Raw genomic sequence first — 20580 nt, 5'->3', positions numbered from 1 at the left:
CACATTTGACTGAGACTCAGAGAAATGACGTTGTTAAGCTGGTGAAAACTTATGCTTCGCTGTTCAGTGATGTTCCAACGCGTACCTCTGTGATTGAACATGATATTAACGTAGGTGATGCTAAGCCGATCAAACAACATCCGTACCGAGCAAGTCCAAGTAAGCGCGAACTAATGAAGTCAGAAACTGATTATCTGTTGCAGAATGGCCTGGCTGTAACCAGTTCCAGTCCTTGGAGTTCACCCTGCCTACTGGAGACTAAACCTGATGGTACCCCCAGATTCATCACAGATTACAGGAAAGTCAATGCTGTTACTGTCACTGATTCCTACCCTCTACCCCGGATTGATGACTGTGTAGATACAATCGGCGCTGCCAAGTTTGTAACGAAACTTGATTTACTGAAGGGTTATTGGCAAGTGCCTTTAACTAAGCGTGCGTCAGAAATTTCTGCGTTCGTGACCCCTGATAGATTTCTACAATACACCGTGATGGCTTTTGGTATGTGTAACGCCCCTGCCACCTTTCAGCGGCTCGTTAACACTGTCTTGTCAGGGCTCAAAAACTGCACAGCGTATCTTGATGACATTGTGATATATGCTTCGACATGGAAAGAACACATGGAAATACTAGAACAGGTATTTTCACATCTAGCTTCGGCTACCCTAACTTTGAATTTGGCAAAGTGTGAGATTGGTAGAGCTACCGTAACATATCTGGGAAAGCAGGTTGGCCGCGGACAAGTTAAACCTCTCTCCGCTAAAGTTGAAGCAGTTCAAAACTTCCCCACTCCCACGTCCCGTAAGGCACTACGCAGATTCCTTGGCATGGTAGGATACTATAGGAATTTTTGCAAAAACTTCTCTGCAGTAGTACGTCCCTTAACTTCACTTCTCAGTCCTAAGAGCCTGTATGTGTGGAGTGCTGACTGTCAAACTGCCTTTGAAAATGCCAAAGCTCTGCTGTGCAATGCACCTGTCTTAACAGCTCCAGACCTCAGGCGCTCATTCAAGCTGGAAGTTGATGCGAGTGACACTGCTGTGGGTGCGGTACTCCCACAGGAGGATGGAGACGGTATAGACCGGGTGGTGAGTTACTTTTCTCGAAAGTTCTGTAAACACCAACTGAACTATTCAACTATTGAGAAAGAAACATTAGCGTTGCTGCTAGCTCTGCAACATTTTGATGTATACGTAGATTCAGGAAAAGAATTGACCGTGTACACTGATCATAACCCAATTGTGTTCCTGAACCGTATGTACAATCACAATCAGAGACTCATGCGATGGGCCACCCTGATTCAGGATTATAATATAAAGATTGTACATAAAAAGGGCTCTGAAAATGTGATTGCTGATGCTCTGTCTCGCGTGTAACCTGTGTGCATATTTAACCTATGTATATTATGTGGATCTCGCGCAGGGGAACGTCACTCTTAAGGGGGGAGGTGTTACGGCCCCCGAGGTCCGTATGGGAGAGAGTGACGTTCTCCCCGAGCCTGTGTGTCTGTATGAGGTTATCGTATGAATGGGACGGATTAGGTATGCAGATTGCCACACCTCCGGAGCTTTATCAGGAGTGGCTCGTTGAAATGCCTGCACCAATGGGGGTTCTCCTCTCCTGGACCGTGATGACGTAAAAGGCCCGCGCCGGCTGAAATTCTTTGGGAGACTGCAGCTGTGTCCCAATTCAGGGTCTGCATCCTTCGGAGGACGCAGCCTACGCGGTCTCAGGAGGCCGCGTCCTCCTGAGGATCCTCCGGAGGATCCTCCACCGTTGGTAAATGGGACGGTCTGGCCTTCAAATCACTTCCTGATTGTGGCGCGACGTCATAAATTTTGCCCCGGGAAAAACAAAAGCAGCGACAGCGACACAACACGGACTACACAACAAGCGGGACAACAGTGTGGATTTAGACATTTGGAATATTTTAATATATTTATTTGTTGTTGGAGGAAGAGGAGAGGCGGCTCCAGCGGCAGCAAAACCGGTGACGGCTCATTTTCTTCAGGCTGGGAGAGCGCAGTGGGGAGGTGACGGTAAGCCGCTGTTTAACCATATTATTGATCATAATTAATATACCAGTTACTGAGCAAACGCTAGATATATAACCAGTAGATAGACAAATATGATTAAATGTAATTTATATTTGATTCAATCGTAAGACTTGATACAGGGTCTGTTTGTAATTTTAATACTTTAAATAAATAGCTAAATGTGTAAGAACCCTGCAAATAACCCTGAAAGCACTGCTTTAATGTGTCATTAAGCATCAGGTCTGTCACTGCACCAGAGAATTACTGCTGGGTGGAGGAGAGTGGGGCTCCCTGCAGGACCAGCTGTCTGTCCTGGAGGAGGTGTACTGACCATCATCACCTCTGGAGGGTGAGGATACATATTTTATAGCTTTTCATATTTTAAGCTGCGTTGGAAGCCGCTCTGTGGAAGTTATTATTTTTATTTTTGCCCTTTTTAAAAACATCTTTAGTAACATGGCAGCCGCCGATCGTCAGCTCTGCAAACCCTGATGGACGATGTGGTGGACAGAGGAGACAGACACCCCCCTCCCCCAGATGATGACTCACAGCCAGAGGACTCCAAGGTCTTCACCGTGGCACCGTCCAGTCCAGCAGCACCAAGGACTCCTGCTCAGCCAAACATTTATATATATGTTCTTTGTAAATAGTATTTTCTGCTGATCTTTATAAATAATAAACTGTACATTTTCATAATGCCCACTGGTAAATAGTTAGAAATGTTCTGTGTCTTTGTAAATATTGTACATAACAGAACAATAAATGATTTACTGTGGCCACTGAGAAGTTGTTCAAAAGTTTACTTCAATTATAAATAGGTAATGAAACACATGATGTAACAAGGTTAGAAGAGTTTAAGAACACAGAGACAAGAACGATTTAATATACAATTTAATAAGTAACATTTAAATAACAGAACATAAAATCACTGCTGTCCACCATCCTCTGTGTGAGCTGAGGTCTGTCCGTTCTTTCTCTGCTCTCCCCCTCTCTCCCTCCCTCTCTCTCCCTCCCTCTCCAGCCTCATCTCCTCCGTTATCAATTGTCAGGTTTCTTCTGTTTCTCTCTGCTCCTCCTTCAACAAAATGACAACAGGCAGAATGACCGTTTGATATAATAACGATAATATTGCTCCTCACGTGAACTATACTTTATACTATACTACAGTAAACAACAAGAAACAACATTCAATCAAAGCGTTTAGTTTACAGCGCCTCGTATCAACAGGACGTCATGTTTGTAAATATAAAATTTTTTTAATGCCGCTGTCACTGCTAGCATTTTAAAACTCTCGAACTACTGCTCTGTACTTACATTTAAATGTGAATTCGGCACTCCTGCCGCTGCCGCTCGCTTGGTCCGTCATTGTACTATTGGACAAAAAGTAGGCCCGCAAAGCATTGTGGGATATTTAAGGCCACGAAGGATGGTAGCGATGCGTCCTCCAAATTCAGGCAAAAGGAGGACGCATTTGGAGGACGCATTTGGAGGACCCTTCGACTTTTGGCGAATTGGGACAGCCTTCGCGCAGCTTTGTGACGTAAGCGGCCTTAAAATGCGCACTCCGAAGGATGCAGACCCTGAATTGGGACACAGCTTGCGTGAGAGAGCACAACTGTGTGGCTTCAGTTCTCCCCGCGCTAATATTTAATATTGTAGCGTCCGTGTGCTGTGAGTTAGAGAGGTTTCTCTGTGTTAACAAACTTGCAACGACTGTGTCTGTGAAAATTTGGGTTTTCTTTCGTTGTTGGGATTTTGTGTGCTGTTCCTCCTGTGTGTGTGAGAGAGAGTTTCGCTCAGTTTTGAGTAGATTTAATTTCGTTGTTTGACCTGTGTGTTTTTCGCTCCTAGAGTTGTTTTGGGTTATTTGTTGTTTTTACTACTGTAGTAGAAGCAGTGGCTTTAGATTTCTTTTTATACTTCGCTGTCTCGATAATCCCCAGCAGGGTTCCTGCTTGTATTTTATTTTTTTATACTATTGTTCTCATTTTATGAAACAGTTGTCAGGTTTTGTTGAAAACCTGTGTGCTTCGCTTGTAGTTTGAATCTGCCAGTAAAGAAATAGACATTTGAGTTTGGCCTTCCTTTGCTTTATTTTATCTTTAATCTAATGTTTACGTCCTTCCTCAACCCCTAGAGAGCTGGGGACGTAACAACCTGCATAAAATCAGCTGGTAGACACGTCACCGGAAACATGATGTGACTTCTGAGGAAGACTGCAGGAAGCAGTCGAAACATGTAAAGGTAAAAAACACAAAAAACACTGGTCTGACTGAAAAGAACACTCTTATAATTGAAAAAGTGAAGACCAAATGAACCTTGTCGAAATACCTACTAACTATATATTGGCCTATGTAATGTGTTTGCCATAGTGTAGTGCTGTCTGACTGTGTAGTGGAATTTGTTAGACCCTATATAGTAATACCACCGCAATGACATATTTAACATGGCTGAGAATATGATGTGTGGTGTCTGAATGTGGTTTTATTTCCTACAACAAGCGCCACATTTAGTGTGTAAATCATCTCATCTAATAAAGAACTTCCTCCACCCTCATGTGTATCACAGTCTTCATCTGCAGCTTCATGATATGAAATAAAATGATTCAAGTAGCATCACTTGAACATTTGGTTTAACTTGTGTGGAGTTTTGACATATTCACTGTATGGATTCTTTGATTATGGTCAAAAACGATGGTCTGTATTATTACAGTGACTTTTGATCTTTGACCTTCAAATTCTATTCACTTCATCCTTGAGTCCAAGAGAAGGTTTGAACCGAATCTGAAGATATTCTGGACACATGGACAAATAAATAGACAACCTGAAATCCTCAGTCCTCCAGGAAAGACTGACACACAGGCATAGAAATAGTGTAACAGTATTTTGGGGTCTTGTTTGTGTTTAGTGTTTTGATAGTTTGAATGTGTTCACTTGAAGCCATTATTTCTGCAATATTATATGATTGACATTATTTGTATTTTACTTAAATGTATCATTAATATTTTACACTGAATTATTGTTTATTTGATTATATTCAAGATTTTGATGAAGCATAATTAAAAACCATCTGATCATAGTGGGTCTTTATCAGGCAAATGCATAAGTTCCACTCTTCATGATTCAGCAGCTTGTAGATCCACAGCAGCAGTAACTTGAAGTCATGGTTTCCTGCATGTCTTCATCAGTCTCTCACACATTGTGGTGGAATATTAGCCCATGTAGTCGTGCCTGCAAGCTTCAGCTGTTGCTGTAACAAACCTGTCTTAACAAGCTGCAGTCGCTGTTGGAATGTGCAACAAGTTCAGTCCTGCTGAGCTACCGTATAAAACAATACAATAACACACAACATGAACACAGTGAAACACAATCTTTCTGTTTAAGGATTCATTATTTACACAATAACTCTATATTATACATCATATTTTAGAATAAATGAGTTAAAAAGTGAAAGTGCTCCTTTATTATACATCAAACAGTGCCTTTCATGGAGTGGAACAATCCAGTCATGTATTTTGGTTGAGTTTAGCGCCATCTGGTGCATTTACGTTAAAAGTGCACACATGGCCACTGCACTGTAAACTCTCTTATCTTAGCATGTTGCTACTAACAACACTAACACTAAAATGAGGGTGAACACAGATCGTGCTCAGACTCGTGGCTTTGGTAGTTGTTCCTGTTTCTTTGGAGGATCATGAAGTGGGCATCTAGCAGGTATCTGGTCAGGTGATACTTTATAACACACACAGACTTTGGGTTTAACCATGCAGTCTTTAATGCAAACCAACACTGAGTTTAACACTTTGTTTAACACTGTGTTTGATTTACCTGAGCCCGTCACTCAGATGATGTGAGAACATTAACGTTACATCAGAATTCATTCATACTAAAAGATTTTATTTATGTTTATTAAAACCTGATGCTTAAAGGTCAGGTAGGAGGTTTCATTCTGATGCACTTTTTGTTAAATTAGTGTGACTTCTCTTCAAAATCCGATAGCAACCAATTAGTTCGGCAGTTTCGCTTTAAAACTAAGAATATGAATCATCTGTGGAAGCTATAAAACACTAAAAACATCAGCCAATCCTGCGAGACGCCCCTGCGTAGAGTATTGGCTGGTTGTCACTCTCTTCCTGCTCTGTGCATACAGACTGGTTTGGAGGTGTGGCTTCGGGGTGAGCTCCAGAGAAAGTCTGGCTGACTCTCACTGAGTTTCATCTCCTACCCAACCTTTAAGGATAGAGTAAGACACTTTGACTTCTAATTGAAGAGTTTATAAATACACTTTATTTAACACTCACATTCAGTCATAGAGCAAAAATAACATTTACATAGAAAAACTACACAGACAGAAAACAACGCATAAAAAATAAAAAAATAACTATACATGTACCACCGATCAACTGCATCACATACAGTAAGAACACTGATGTGTTTACATGTGCATTAGTATCAGGTTCTGTTGATGTGAACAGCTCAGAAACAGTATATGAGAACACTTATGTAAACACTTTATCAAGGTGTCATGATACCTCAGATATCACACCTGCATCTGATATAAACCATCTGGTATACAAGGACCTGAGAATCCAGGTTTGTGACTCAAACCCAGGATAATACAATCTGTGGCTGTAAGGCGCATGCAAACACACTGGCAGTAGCTTTATCTACTATGTCCTCTACTAGCACATAGAACAGTACCTTCAAGTGCTTCCTAAACTTTATTCTGGCCTTAGTCACAAAGCGAAGGCAGTTTTTATTTTCACTGTTTTGATCAACAAACACTGTCGAGCACCTGCTGTGAAAAGGCTGGATTCAGCGACCTTTGTGATAAAAAGGAAAAAGGAATAGACGAGAGAAAAACCTCCTTACATCTTGTCAGCAACGTTAAAATTATTAAAAAAATGATGACTGTCTTCTTAGCGTCTTTGGTTTCTAAAGAAATGACCCAGAAGGGGTTTACATATAACAACAAAATAAATACAAACAGTATCTATAAACAATAACAAATAATATAAAAAATGTAATCAACTATGTAAATAGATTTTTTATTGCACTTAATCTGTAACTGTGTAACCACACTAGCAGTTCCAAACTGTTTGAACCCTTCAATGCTAATGTGCAGTATGAAGCAGCTACGGCTACATTCTGGATGCGATGTGAATCACTTAGTGTAGTATCTGTATGCTTCCTAATCCTAATGCTTTCTTTTGAAAATGAAATGATAAAGCGAGGTTTTTAGTTGTATGGGAGAATAATAAATAATACTCAACACACAGCAGGCTGTCCTCAGCTGCTGCTAAATAACAAAGTTCCTGCAGAGGGAAGGGTGTTCTCCACTGTTCACCTGAATCATATAAATAACACCAGTGATGTCACAGTATTTCAAAACACAGCAGACTGTTACTCTCAGGAACTTGGTCTTTGTCTCTGTTTGACCATAGGTCAGTAAACGTGTTCTAATAGTTCTTTGGTTTTTGCAAAAAGCTTGTCGTCATAGAAAAGATAAGACAAAGTACAGTAAATGAAAAAGCCCTTACACTCTAACAGAGTGGAGGAGAGTGTGCAGTCATGTACAACGAGAACAGCAGCGGTAAGAGCACAGACCCCTGTGGGGCTCCTGTTGTAACAATGAGAGAGTTTGATCATAGTTTGTGTCAAGAAGGTTCCAGAGAACACATCATGTTGGAGATATTGTGATACCATGCAGTGAGATGAATATGATGAGTCAGCATATTGAGGGATTCAGCTCTCCCTCTCTCTGCAGACTGTGAAGGTGTTCAGACCATACCGTTTTCCTGCTGAGGACAGAAACATTTTACCTCCAAGTTCAAACCTTTCAGACCCTTATAAACACATCACATGACCACACTGCTGTCTTACCCGTCATGGATGGTCCTCTTCCGATTGGTTTTGTCCTTGTTGGTGAAATATTAAAACATTGATGACATGATTACATTGATTACATTTTGTGTGCAAAGTGCTGTCATCATCTATGGACCACATTATAATTTCAACAGATCAGAAACAAACATCCCTCTCTATAAACTGCATCACAGCTACCTGTAAAAAAACTAAAATACAGCTCTGTCATAAAATATTAAAACATTATCATCATCTATCAAAAACATTTTCACTCTTTAAATAATATCTTACCTGGATGATGTGTCCTTTTGTAAAGTATAAATGCACCAGCTAATAAACCACCACATAAAAAAACCACAGGGATGCTGACTCCCACAGTCAGTGCTACATTTGTTGTTTCTCCACATTGAGCATCATCTGAAGGAGTTCCTGCTTTGATCAGCTGCAGATTTTCTGCTTCACACCTGGAAGAGAGAAACATGTTTACAGGAACATTCAAAGACAGTGTGTGTGTGTGTGTGTGTGTGTGTGTGTGTGTGTGTGTGTGTGTGTGTTATGAAGCTTCACTTACTGTCTGTGTGGCTGACAAGATGTTAATGTCCCATCGGAAAATGTTCCATCACTGCAGTCAGAGCACTCTGTGTCTGCTGTTCCTGCACACACACACACACACACCCTCCATGTTTAGAGAGCTTTCTTCATTTACACAGTGGGAGCATTGCCAGTATATAACAATATATAACTATATATATATATATATATATATATATATATATATATATATATATATATATATATATATATATATATATATATATATGCCGAGTTTGCGGCAGTCTGCGACCTTTTTTTGTGTAGTACGGCTGCCGGAGCAGGCTGTAGTCTGGTAATGGAAGCATTCCGAGTAGCGTTTGCATTTCTGTTGGTGTCAGCACTTTTTAATTTATATATTTATATATATATATATATATATATATATATATATATATATGTATATATATATGTATATATATGTATATATATATGTATATATATATATATATATATATATATATATGTATATATATGTATATATATATGTATATATATATATATATATATATATATATATGTATATATATATATATATATATATATATATATATATATATATGTATATATATATATATATATATATATATATATATATATAAATAAATATATAAATTAAAAAGTGCTGACACCAACAGAAATGCAAACGCTACTCGGAATGCTTCCATTACCAGACTACAGCCTGCTCCGGCAGCCGTACTACACAAAAAAAGGTCGCAGACTGCCGCAAACTCGTTTTTCTCAGTTCAAAAACTATAAACAAACTATGTTGTTAGCAATTATACTTTGTGCCGTTATAGCTCAATAAACATTTTATGGAGAAACATAAATAAAGCAAACACAACCGGTCATGCTATCATGGGTCTCAAGCTTGAGGCCCTCAGGCCGATATTTTTTTTTAGGTTTAGTGTATTTAAGTTAGGCCCGCACATTTACTTCACTTATTTGCTGAGGCTTGCCCTGTGCGTTTGATTGTTTTATCACTTCTACCATAGCTCAGGCACGTGACAGCTTCTGGTGGTGTTTGTTGACAAGTTAGCCAACCTGGTCACGTGGTTGGAACATGATTAACTAAGAGGTTCTGAGGTTCTATGTTCTGACCTGTTATTAATAAAGAAAGAGGCGATTGGACCAGTTGTACTTTTCCTGGAATATTTCAAACCTTTTTTTGGGGAATACCAGCCTCTCCCAGACTCCACCCCCAGCGGCCCCCCAGGTAAGTTGAGTTTGAGACCCCTGCTACATTCTTTAACCGATTTTATTCATATGACAGGTAACGTAACTCCTGTTCCTGTTCTTTTTTTCGCCGGTCTGCGCAATGCATGATGATGAAACCATCGGATGGACACTACATTTCAAGATGCATTGTGGGATACATTGAGGGCCCTACATGGGGTCTATAATTTCTCACTAAGATTTCGGACAGCAGTACAAAATGGCAGAGGCACTGTATATGGCCATATATAGTGATTAGGGAGTGATTCCGACACAGCCTCTGTCTCCCTGCACTCCCTGTCAGAGCGTTTTGTGCGATTACTCGTTTCTCTCTCATGTCTAAATTTAAATCCCTGTTGTTACTTGAGTTCTTGTTTCGGATTTTAATTATGTTAGAGTTTTACTGGTTGCAGGACCCTGGGGGTTTGGACTTCTGTTTTTCCTGGTTTTGATCTTGAATAAACCACCTTATGAACTCACCTCTGTGCCTGCACCTAAGACCTTGAGCGTATCCCAGCTAGAGGCCGACTTCACCCTGGACAGGCCACCAGCCCTCATAGGGGCTGTTTTACATCATAACTAGGATTATTCTTTTCTATCAGTCAAAGCAGAGTAAGAATTCAACTCAACACTGAAATGCAGCTGCTGTATGTGATCTTTTGTAAATTAAACCAAATTAAATGCGCTTGTGTTAATCCATAATTCTTCATGTTGCATTATGTATTAATAGAGTCTTGGAGCTCCATAAAACTCTCCTGATAATGTTAAAGTCAGAACAAACCCACCTTTCTCTTGGATGTACTGTCCTGGTTTACAGCTTCTGTGTTTCTGTGTTGTTGCACAGCTCTTCCCTTTAAAGTCCGTACAGTCGAATCCCTCCATTGGTTCACAAACAGTGTCTGATGTTTCTGTACATGAGCTCCTTACCTTCAGACCAGGACCTGTTAACACACACAAGACACTCTGTAAGTTAGACCAGCTGTTAACACACATTAACCTGCTGAGGTTCCTCTGAGCACTGAGCAGTGACTTGTACCACATCCATCTTACTATTCAAATGTTCATGCCGTCATCATGATGTCACCTGTTTTGTTGGTGTGGCTGCAGTGAGGTCCCAAAAGGAAAATACTTCTGTTTTTAAGAAGCACATTCTGGACAGGTGGAATCTTAAAGCTCCTCCTCTGTTTAGTGACCTGAACACACACAGCTCCACACATTGTCTGAAACACACTCTCCGTGTTTGTGTATCTTATTTTCTGTTGATGTCGTTCTCATTTCTGACACACTTATCAAAAGTGGAGGATTGCTCCGTTTGCAAGATTTCAAGATTTCAGTTATGATCCCTTGTTTCGCTTTATTGTAATCCTTGGTTTCCCTGTTTCTCCAGTTATTGTCTTGGGTTTTGATTCCATTTTATTTTGAAAGAACACGTTTCCCTGTGTGGGTCGGTCAGTTTTACTTTGACCTGTGTTCTCTCCCTGTATTTGAGTCTTGTCGTCCCCTTTGTCCTTGTCAGTTCATCCTGTTTCTGCCTGTGTCCTTACCTGTGTGGGACTATGTTCCTTTGTCATCGCCCTGCATAACTCCTGAGTTTCTCCTGCGTTTCCAGTGTCTCCTGTGTTCTAGTGTTATTGTTTTTCCTTTAGTTTTACTCTTGGATATTTTTTGGTAGTTTGTACACTTCGTTTGTTGTTGTTTTTTCAGTTTAGACTTTTTGAGGGATGTTTGGCTTTATGTTATTAAAGCTCTGATTTAGCCTCGTGTCTGCATTTGGGAGCTCTGAATAATGACATATGTCCCCATATTTTGGTTGATAAGCATCTACAAAGATTATTGGTGAATCTTGCAAAGTTAGGATCATGTAATGTTAAAAGGTCTTCACATACACTGTGTCTGTGTGGGTAGTCTGTGACTCTGGCTTCCTTATTGTTATGAAAATGATCAAATGAATGAATGATCTCATCCCACAGTTGTTCATCAGGAGTTTACATACTACATACTGCCTTTAAAACTAAGGTGAATCAGGAAATAACAGAACCTCACCTGCACAGTCTGCACAGCGGTGGCACTGTCTCCGTCCAGTAGGTTTATCCATGTAGGTATCCTCTGAGCAGGAAACACATGAAGTACGTATGTGCGCTCTACAGTGTGTTTTAACCCGATTCCCTGTTAAAAAGAGAGAGATGAGTGTGTGTCGGTGTGTGTGTTAACGTTCAGCCTGAACATTCAACAGACAACACCTTTGGTTCTTTAACATTGAGCTGATCTTACCAGGAGGACACATGGTGCAGCATTTGTCATCTATCAGATACTCAGCAGGAGGACATGTGAGGCTGTGACTGATGAGTGCTGTTATGATTATCTGTGAAGAAGAAAAGAATATATTGTTGTTTTTTTAAAATAGCTCTTCAAAAATGACCTGTCTTATATTTGGGGTCCAAACAAAAGAGTCACTTCTCAGGGCCTCGAATGAAACAATACTGCCATCTGCTGGGCAAATGAACATATTCAGTCATTACCGTGGTACAAAAATTATAAAAACAATTTTCAAAGAGATGTCTACAACTTTATTGTGTGACTGCAGAAGAAGGTGCACACACACAAAACAGGAGTGACATTACTTAACTGACGTACATGCACACAAACACCCAGAATTTTACACTACTCACAAACAGAAGAAGAAAACAATATATAAAGTCGCATGCATTCACCTGCCGTATGAATTTAATGATGGTTTAAAGAATGCAGCATGACCGGTTGTGTTTGCTTTATTTATGTTTCGCCATAAAACGTTTATTGAGCTATAACGGCACAAATTATAATTGCTAACAACATAGATTGTTTATAGTTTGAATGTGACAATCCACATTTACATTGTGAAAGATACACAAATGAAATAATCATACATGGAAAAAAATGTAATGCTTTATTAACAGAACAGTAGAACATAACAAACTGAAATAAAACATAAAATCACACCTCCTACTTGTAATCAAATTAGCCAGCAAATAATAAATCTTGTAACAAAAACAAAAGTAAAAGATAAGTAGAAATAAATAATAATCATAAAAAATACAGTAAAAATATACAAGTATAAATATAAATGAAAGAGTACAAGGAGTTAGGATAAATTAAGTTCTTCAATATATGTGTATAATTTAATTGCATTGTTTGTCTATGAATATTTTTAAATGACCAAAAGTCAACATTTGGAAATTTGGGTGATATTGAGTCGTGGAGAGATTTCCAGAGGTTCAGAACAGTTTCACGTTCATAAAATATGCAACAACAAACATATACGTAACACTTTTTATGAAAAGAGGATAATATCTCCACGAGGGAAAGCCTTCTGGGACAACATATTTATGGACCTTGACTGGAGGAAGGCCTGGATACTGCCCTATAGACTCAGTATTTCCAATACAATTAAAGAAACTCATATAGTGTGTACATTTAATACCAACATTGATTGTAAGAGTGGCAAATTTTATATACATAAGTGTAAATATTCCAATGTCTTACCCAACATCAAAGGTTTTTTATGTGAATTCAAAACATTAAAACCTTAAGATTTATTAACACCAAACAAAGCAACACAACAACTTTTTCCAGGAGAATTCATTATTTACTGTACCTTTATCCTCTATATGCTATTTCATTTAAAATGTATTTATCTTATTTCTTTTTCTTTTTACAGATGCTTTTTGTCCTGAATATTATATATATATTTCTGTATATTTGTGTTATGAACTCTTACTTTTATATACATATGTTATTTCGTAAAGTATGTTTTCCCCTATTCCTTAGAGCCATATGCATCTCTATTTTGAAAGAATATAAGGAGCACGTGTCTGTTCGTCATGAATATTGTATATATTTGTCTTCTATGTCGTTTTTTCTGTATGTGTTATATATGTTCAATAAAGATTGGGAAAAAAGGTTTAAAGAATGCAGCATGAGCAGTTCTTTGCTTTATTTATGTTTTGCCATAAAACGTTATTGGGCTATAAAGGCTAACTGCTAACAACATAGATTTTTTTTAATGTTTTATTAATAGAACAATAGAACATAACAATGACAAACTCAAATAAAACATACCTCTTTTACATTTCAAAATAAAAATCACACCTCCTATAAAAACACTACGACCAGAGAGCGTATGTCTTACAAAGTCGCTCATATCTCAGGAATGGTAATAGGTAGAGACGTTCTGTTTTTTTCATCGAGCAATATCACGAGGGCTCAAACATCCAATTGTAGAGCCTTTGTGCTCTGACGTAAACACCAAAGATGGTTGAAGGACAAGAGAACTCTCTCCCCTGACTAGCTGGGTCGTTCACACGGCTGAAAAGCGTCTCTGAACGCAATAATAGACGCGTAGCGGACCGTTATCTGAACCGGAAAGTGCGTCGTTCTGTATACCCCTGTCGTACACTGTCATACACTTATATATCTTACTGGAAACGTTTTATTTGACGTTTTAGCGTTGCTAGCAACGGAAGTTACATCGAAGACGTTCCGGGTGAACAGGGGTCGCCCCCCCCATCAGAAAGACCTCAGCCACACAGGATACTCCTAGAGTAGCTGACAGCCCAGCTGTGAGGCAGACCTGTAACAGTGGCATCAAAAAAATCAATGGAGCGAATGGCACTTTTTTCACTTATGGTGTAATAAATTATTAAATGAATTATTATTACAGTCATATAACACCACTATAGCCTGAATATTATGAAAGCCCAGGTTCTCCTGAAAAAAAAGATGTATATTACTTGATTGTCGATTACAACTATTTAATGAGCAGTAAAACGCAAAGAATGCCAGGCGAGGAAAGTCCCCAAAAACACCCTTAGACCTTGAAGGGTTTTAATGTACAAATAAACTGAATCGTTACCTTACAGAGAAACAATAGTAAAATATAAGTATAAATAAATATGAAAAAGCATAAATTAAAATAGCCTTAAAAATAAATACAGTACAAACACTCAAGGATGCAGAGATCGGCTCACACCGACGCCATTAACGGCGACAGATTCTCCTTTCAGGGAGGAGAGAAAGTGCAAAAGTCTGTGGTCAAAGATTTTCTGGATCATGTAAACTTTGTTAAAGTCACTCAGCCAGTGACAGAAAAACGAGTCTACACAATGAGAAATGCAGGAGCAGTGTCACTGAACTGTATTAATGTTAAAGCTTCCTTTACTTTACCAACAATGACGCCGCTGTCCAAGGAGCTCTTCGTGAAGTCATTGTGCTGCAGGCTGAACGTGTTCATGAGCTTTCGGTTATAGCCCGAGTCTGTACAGCCTGGGTGTTCTTCCTCTAACCTTGTCCTCCAGGACCGTAGTCTGGAAGCGCCCCCTCCTCCAAGACCACTCCACCGACAGCCAATCACGAGGCTTCCACGAACTGACCAATGACAGAGCAGTCCGATTTGATTTTACTCCACCGCTCTGGTCCTTGATTGGCCAGCTCCCGCCCACATCGTGGCAACGAGCTGGCCATTGGCCAATCACAACTCGGACCGTGCTCGAGGCGGACATGGCCCTGTCCAGTGAGTTTGGTTTTATTCTACTGCTCTGTCCCGGTCGCGTCTACGTCATTCTCTTTAGAGGGCTTCGTCGCTGTTGGACGGCTGTCAGGATAATTTACCCCAGTAACCGTCTGCAAGTTTCATTCTACCGGAGATTCCGACTGTGTTGGTGAGTGTCTCTGTGTACATGTTGGTATGTGATTGTAAAGCGCTGTGTTTGTGTAATATAAATATGAACTTAACCGCCGGCTGGGTTAAGTTCAAAGTTACCGACGGTTCAGACTGAATAATTGATCATCGACTGGCCTCTGTGTTTAGACCTATAAAGCATGTGACTGAGTGAAAGCTATATCTAGTTTGCTCGGCTAATCAGCTGAGCATAGACCTCGTGTTATTTTCAGCTTTAGTTAACGTAACGTTCAATTGACTTTTATTACTGTAGTGCAGTGTAGCATTAATATGTCATATTATCACTGTATTAGTTATCAATATCCTATGATCATGTAATTGGATGTAATGTAATAAAATTATGTTTTTTGTGATGTTTAAATGATGAACTCCTAATTTAATTATATGATATACAGTAAACGCATATAATTAACAGTCGTTTAAACAACAATCAATAACCTATTCTGTTACACCAGTGTTCTGATGAACATTATGCTTGGCCTCAGTGTTCTTCTATTGTTGTTCTTTTATGACTATTTACCCACAGACATGGATCCTGAAGCTGGTGAACTACACACCACCAAGGAAACACACTGGTACAGTTTGTATTTAAGTTTAGTGCATATATTTGTACATGACATATGATGTGATGTGTTTGTTTGTGTGTATGGTTTTCAGGGGAGTTATGGGGTGGAGTATCTATATGACCAGACAGGCAGGGCGCTGGACGACTACAAGTGCACACTGGATGTAAGGAGATAGACACCAGCTGAGGATGTGGCTGAGGATGAGGGCTACGCTTTGCTGGAGCCAGAGGAGTTTGAGGACATCACTGTCCCCTTGCTGGATGCTCCTCCACTCACTGGTTCATCTGCCACAGCTCCTCCACTCACCACAGGCAAGTCTCCTGCTCCTGCTTCCCCTTCTGGTCGTGCTTGCCCAGACGATTCCTCTGCTGGGACCTCTCCACTTAGCACAGACGCATCTGCTGCTGTGTCTGCATCTGATGTAAGGTTTCACTTTTTAACTGATATTGACACTAACCGCCAACACTGCAGAACCCCCTAGAACCAATGTAAGGTTATTTTGATCTTGCATCACTGCAGGCTTTATAATAGCAAAGTCTGCTACTGTAATATTATTTTTCAAAATAGCATGTACACTTATTGCTATATTTTACACTGCCTTTATTTTCCAGGTGTTTTGTCGGCTTCCATGGGCAGCGAGAGCAGATGGACTCGGTCGTCCATGAAAACTCTGCAAGTCCGGACGCTTCAATTGTCTCTACGAATGTGACCTGGATGACTGAGACTCTTCATCAGCATACACCAGTGTGGCTGAGACCACCATCCAGCTGCCTGAGGTGAGCGCAGCAATGCTGGCATGACGGTGAGTAAATCATGAAGTATGTGATGTGTTTGTGGAATACATTGCTTCTTTAAAACTACTGTTTTGTTGTTGTTGTTTTTTTTTTTAGGAACAACAAGCGGAGCCGAGCTCGGGAGACCAAGGTGCTTCACCAAACCGTTGATCCACACCTCAGAGAGAAGGTTTCTTGACCATGGCTGCAGGGGAAACCTGCACAGCTTTACCCTGCCAGCCAATACAGCAGACACGGCCAGATTTAAAAGGCAGCGTCCTGCCACCAGCGCAGCATCTTTGCTGCAGTGTATTTATTAGTGATTTTGTAAATGAACAAATTATTTTAGTATCAGTTTCTCTCTCTGTGTAATTCAGTTAATAACAATAATGTTCAGGTAGTTGTGCATGTTAAGGCTCATAGAATGACAGAACAATAGGTCTGCCAGACAGTACTGTTCGACTATACACATTTCATGTGTCGAGCTGTTGATCCACACCAAGCCCCAGTTGCATCCCTCCTATCCACAGCCTGGAAGCCCCAACAATTGTCTTAACTGTATATTTTTCCTCTATTTTGTTTTGGAAATTGTTTTCAATAAATTGCATCTGAAATGGGAACCTTGTGTCCCGCCTACCTTGGATAACGAACCTCTCTATATTGTATAACAGTTATTGGATCACCTCCCAAATCCTTTGGGACCAGGTGTAATTTCTTTATGAAAATAATAAATTAGAGTTTGTTTTCACAAATCTATTTTTTGAATCTTTGTTTTAAGTAGTGACATCAGATTCCCTGAATCACTGTGAACATCGGCAGTCTGTTCACTTCCTTCCTAGTTTAAGGACTTCAGTTTTATTCTATACTTCAGTCTTTTACTCTTCATTATTCTTATTGTGTTACAGAGATTCATTCAGTATGTTCAAGTAGCCCAGTTTGACAGCATTACAGAGGACACATTTTCAGCTAAAAGGCAGTTCTCACAAACCTACATGTAAACTTTTACAGCATAAAAAACATATTTACAGAAAGCTACCGGCCTGTTTTGGTAGATATTTAGCAACTGTATAGGGGGTCCTTTAAACTATTATTTGTATAACTGCTTTTGCTTCCTGCTTCTGTGACTGTCTGTTTGTATAAACTCAGACAACATGGAGTCTGCCGCAAGGACTCTTCCTCTGACGAAGTTTCAGTTGACACTCACATCTCTGACCTCTCTGTGCACCAAAGATTAATAAAGTCTGTATGAACAGTCACATGCAGCCAGACTCCCTCTGATCAGGACCTTCATGTAGACCGATGCAGCAGGTTGTAACTTTTATAATGAAGCAGACTTCAGACCCTGTGTCAGACTGCAGCTGGATTATAACTGGAATCAAAGCACAGTTACTGCAGAAGGTGGATCTGATCCGCTGCACTGACATGATGGTTCATGCTGAGGAGAAACACATGAACTTAAAGAACAAACCTCTGTCACATTTGTAGTTTGCTAAAATTAAAAGGATTTACAGTATAAACATACATAAACATACATACATACATACCTCTCTACATCTCTACGTGGGAATCTCTCTGTTTGCAGCTATAAAAACAGAACCAGTGAAAAACATCAGCTCAATCACAGAAAAATGTTTTCATCCATCAAAACATTTTTATTGTCTAAATGTTAATCTTACCTGAATATGTCTTTTTTCTTTTGTAAAGTATAAATGCAACAAATAAACCAGCACACAATAAACCCAGCACAGTGGTGCTGACTCCCAGAATCACTGACACATTTGTTGCTGTTTCTCCACATTGAGCATCATCTGAAGGAGTTCCTGCTTTGATCAGCTGCAGCTTTTCTGCTTCACACCTGGAAGAAGAGAGAAACATGTTTACAGGAACATTCAAAGTGTGTGTGCGTGTGCGTGTGTGTGTGTGTGTGTGTGTGTGTGTGATATGAAGCTTCACTTACTGCCTGTGTGGCTGACAAGATGTTAATGTCCCATTTGAAAATGTTCCATCACTGCAGTCAGAGCACTCTGTGTCTCTATAGGCTGTTCCTGCACACACACACACGATGATACAAAGGTTAGTTAGCAGTGTTAGCATCAAAATATACTGACAGTAGCCTATAAGTCAAATTGCACAGAAACAATAATAAAAGTAATAAAAGTTAATATTGGTGTTTTGTAGATATCTGACACATCAGCACTGTTTAACTCCTTCTGGCACTGAATGGTGATTTGCTTTTTCCGTGTAATAAATTGAATTTAATCCTGCATAACCTCGGTGTCATTTTCTGACACAACAGGGTAAAAATTCCACAGGCTGCCTAAAAAAACTCAACAATACATCGGCTGAATGGGATTAGAAACAAAAATAAATGTATGGATGGTGAGATAAAATATTGATTTCCAAATTCTTTTCTATCAATATAAAGTCTTCATTTTATTTTGTCCACATTTTCGTTTTGTTGTATTGCTAATTAAATTAACTCTTTGAGAGGACACAGTTCTACTAATAAATAATAAACCCACCTTTCTCTCGGATGTACTGTCCTGGTTTACAGTGTGTGTGTGTGTGTGTGCAGCTTCACAGTTGTCCCCTTTAAAGTCAAAGCAGAAGAATCCCTCCATCGGTTCACAGACTGTATCTGATGTTACTGTACATGAGGACTTTACCTTCAGAGCAGAACCTGTTAACACACACGAGACACATGGGAGGAGCAAAGACAAACTCCGGTAGGTTTTGGGACATTAACAGCTGTAGGGGGCACCACACCCACACATAAACATGTATTCTGCACCACCACAGTTACAATATATGAAGCTGCTTGGGGAAGAAAGGAGATCTCTCTACATCAGGTACAAACAGAAACTTACCTGCACAGTTTGAACAGGAGAAGCAGTTTTTCTGTCCAGTAGGTTTATCCATGTAGGAACCCTCTGAGCAGGGAACACATGAAGCATTTCTGTGCTCTGTACAGTCTGATTCAACTCGATGCCCTGTTAAAAAGAGGATCAATAAATGTACATGTTTGAGAGTGACCTGTGATAATGTGTAGTGCACAGACAGACATATTACACATGACATGACATGAAGACAGGAAAAGGTTTACATTATTTAATAATTAATAATAAGCACTCCGCTAACTTCACTCATTTAATTATTTTAAATTTAAAATTAAATTTAAATTTTAACACCAGAAGAGCTGAGCTGCCACATTGATTCTCCATCTGTGTTCAGAGCCACATAGGAATAAGAAGGCTTCACAGAAATGTACACACTTTGACTACAAAAGAGTTTTTTTATCACATGAGCTGATCTTACCAGGAGCACACAGGGGACAGCATTTATCTGCTACCTGATACTCAGCAGGAGAACATGTGAGGCCGTGACTGCTGAGAGCTGCCATTATGATCATCTGTGAAGAAGAAGAAAAGGTACAAATGTTAACATTTGTGGTTAACACGTGGTGAGTGATGTCAAGGAAGCAAGAACAGAAGAGCTGAGAGAAACAAGCCAACAGTAAAGCGATCTTCTTTCAACTCATCTTGTAAGAAGACAAGACACTAATGTTTGTAGAAATAAACACCACAATCTGATACAACAAGAAGACAAAAAAACACCTTCTCAGTGCTAAATACAAGCTTCCTGTCATTTACCAAGAGCGTGGCAGCTGTCCAGTGATTTCCTCTGGAAGCCATTTTATACAGCAGGTTACCACTGAAGACACCCTGTGATGGAGACTGTGGATCCGGTGGCTTTTAGCTGGGAGCAGAGAGACAGCAGATAAAGTGCAGCAGACTGTGTGACGGTCAGAAGAAGCTGCTC

General features: G+C 39.7%; 1 protein-coding gene and 1 pseudogene across 1 annotated transcript; both read right to left on the bottom strand.

The window, feature by feature from the left end:
• LOC114438004 (tumor necrosis factor receptor superfamily member 14-like) overlaps nucleotides 1-20580 on the bottom strand; it is a 111314-nt pseudogene that overhangs the window by 90170 nt on the left and 564 nt on the right.
• LOC114438005 (tumor necrosis factor receptor superfamily member 14-like) lies at nucleotides 7659-15037 on the bottom strand. The gene is made up of 8 exons (XM_028409013.1): nucleotides 14909-15037; nucleotides 11978-12068; nucleotides 11750-11872; nucleotides 10492-10647; nucleotides 8472-8553; nucleotides 8192-8364; nucleotides 7919-7953; nucleotides 7659-7836 (listed from the first exon to the last, which is right to left on the bottom strand). The coding sequence occupies exons 1-7, from the start codon at nucleotides 14948-14950 to the stop codon at nucleotides 7922-7924; spliced, it is 699 nt and encodes a 232-aa protein (XP_028264814.1). The 5' UTR covers nucleotides 14951-15037; the 3' UTR covers nucleotides 7659-7836; nucleotides 7919-7921.

The sequence above is a fragment of the Parambassis ranga genome, chromosome 7, assembly GCF_900634625.1.
Source record: "Parambassis ranga chromosome 7, fParRan2.1, whole genome shotgun sequence".
Lineage (NCBI taxonomy): Eukaryota > Metazoa > Chordata > Actinopteri > Ambassidae > Parambassis > Parambassis ranga.
The sequence above is the reverse complement of the archived record's forward strand: the minus strand, read 5'-3'. Positions and strand labels throughout refer to the sequence as shown.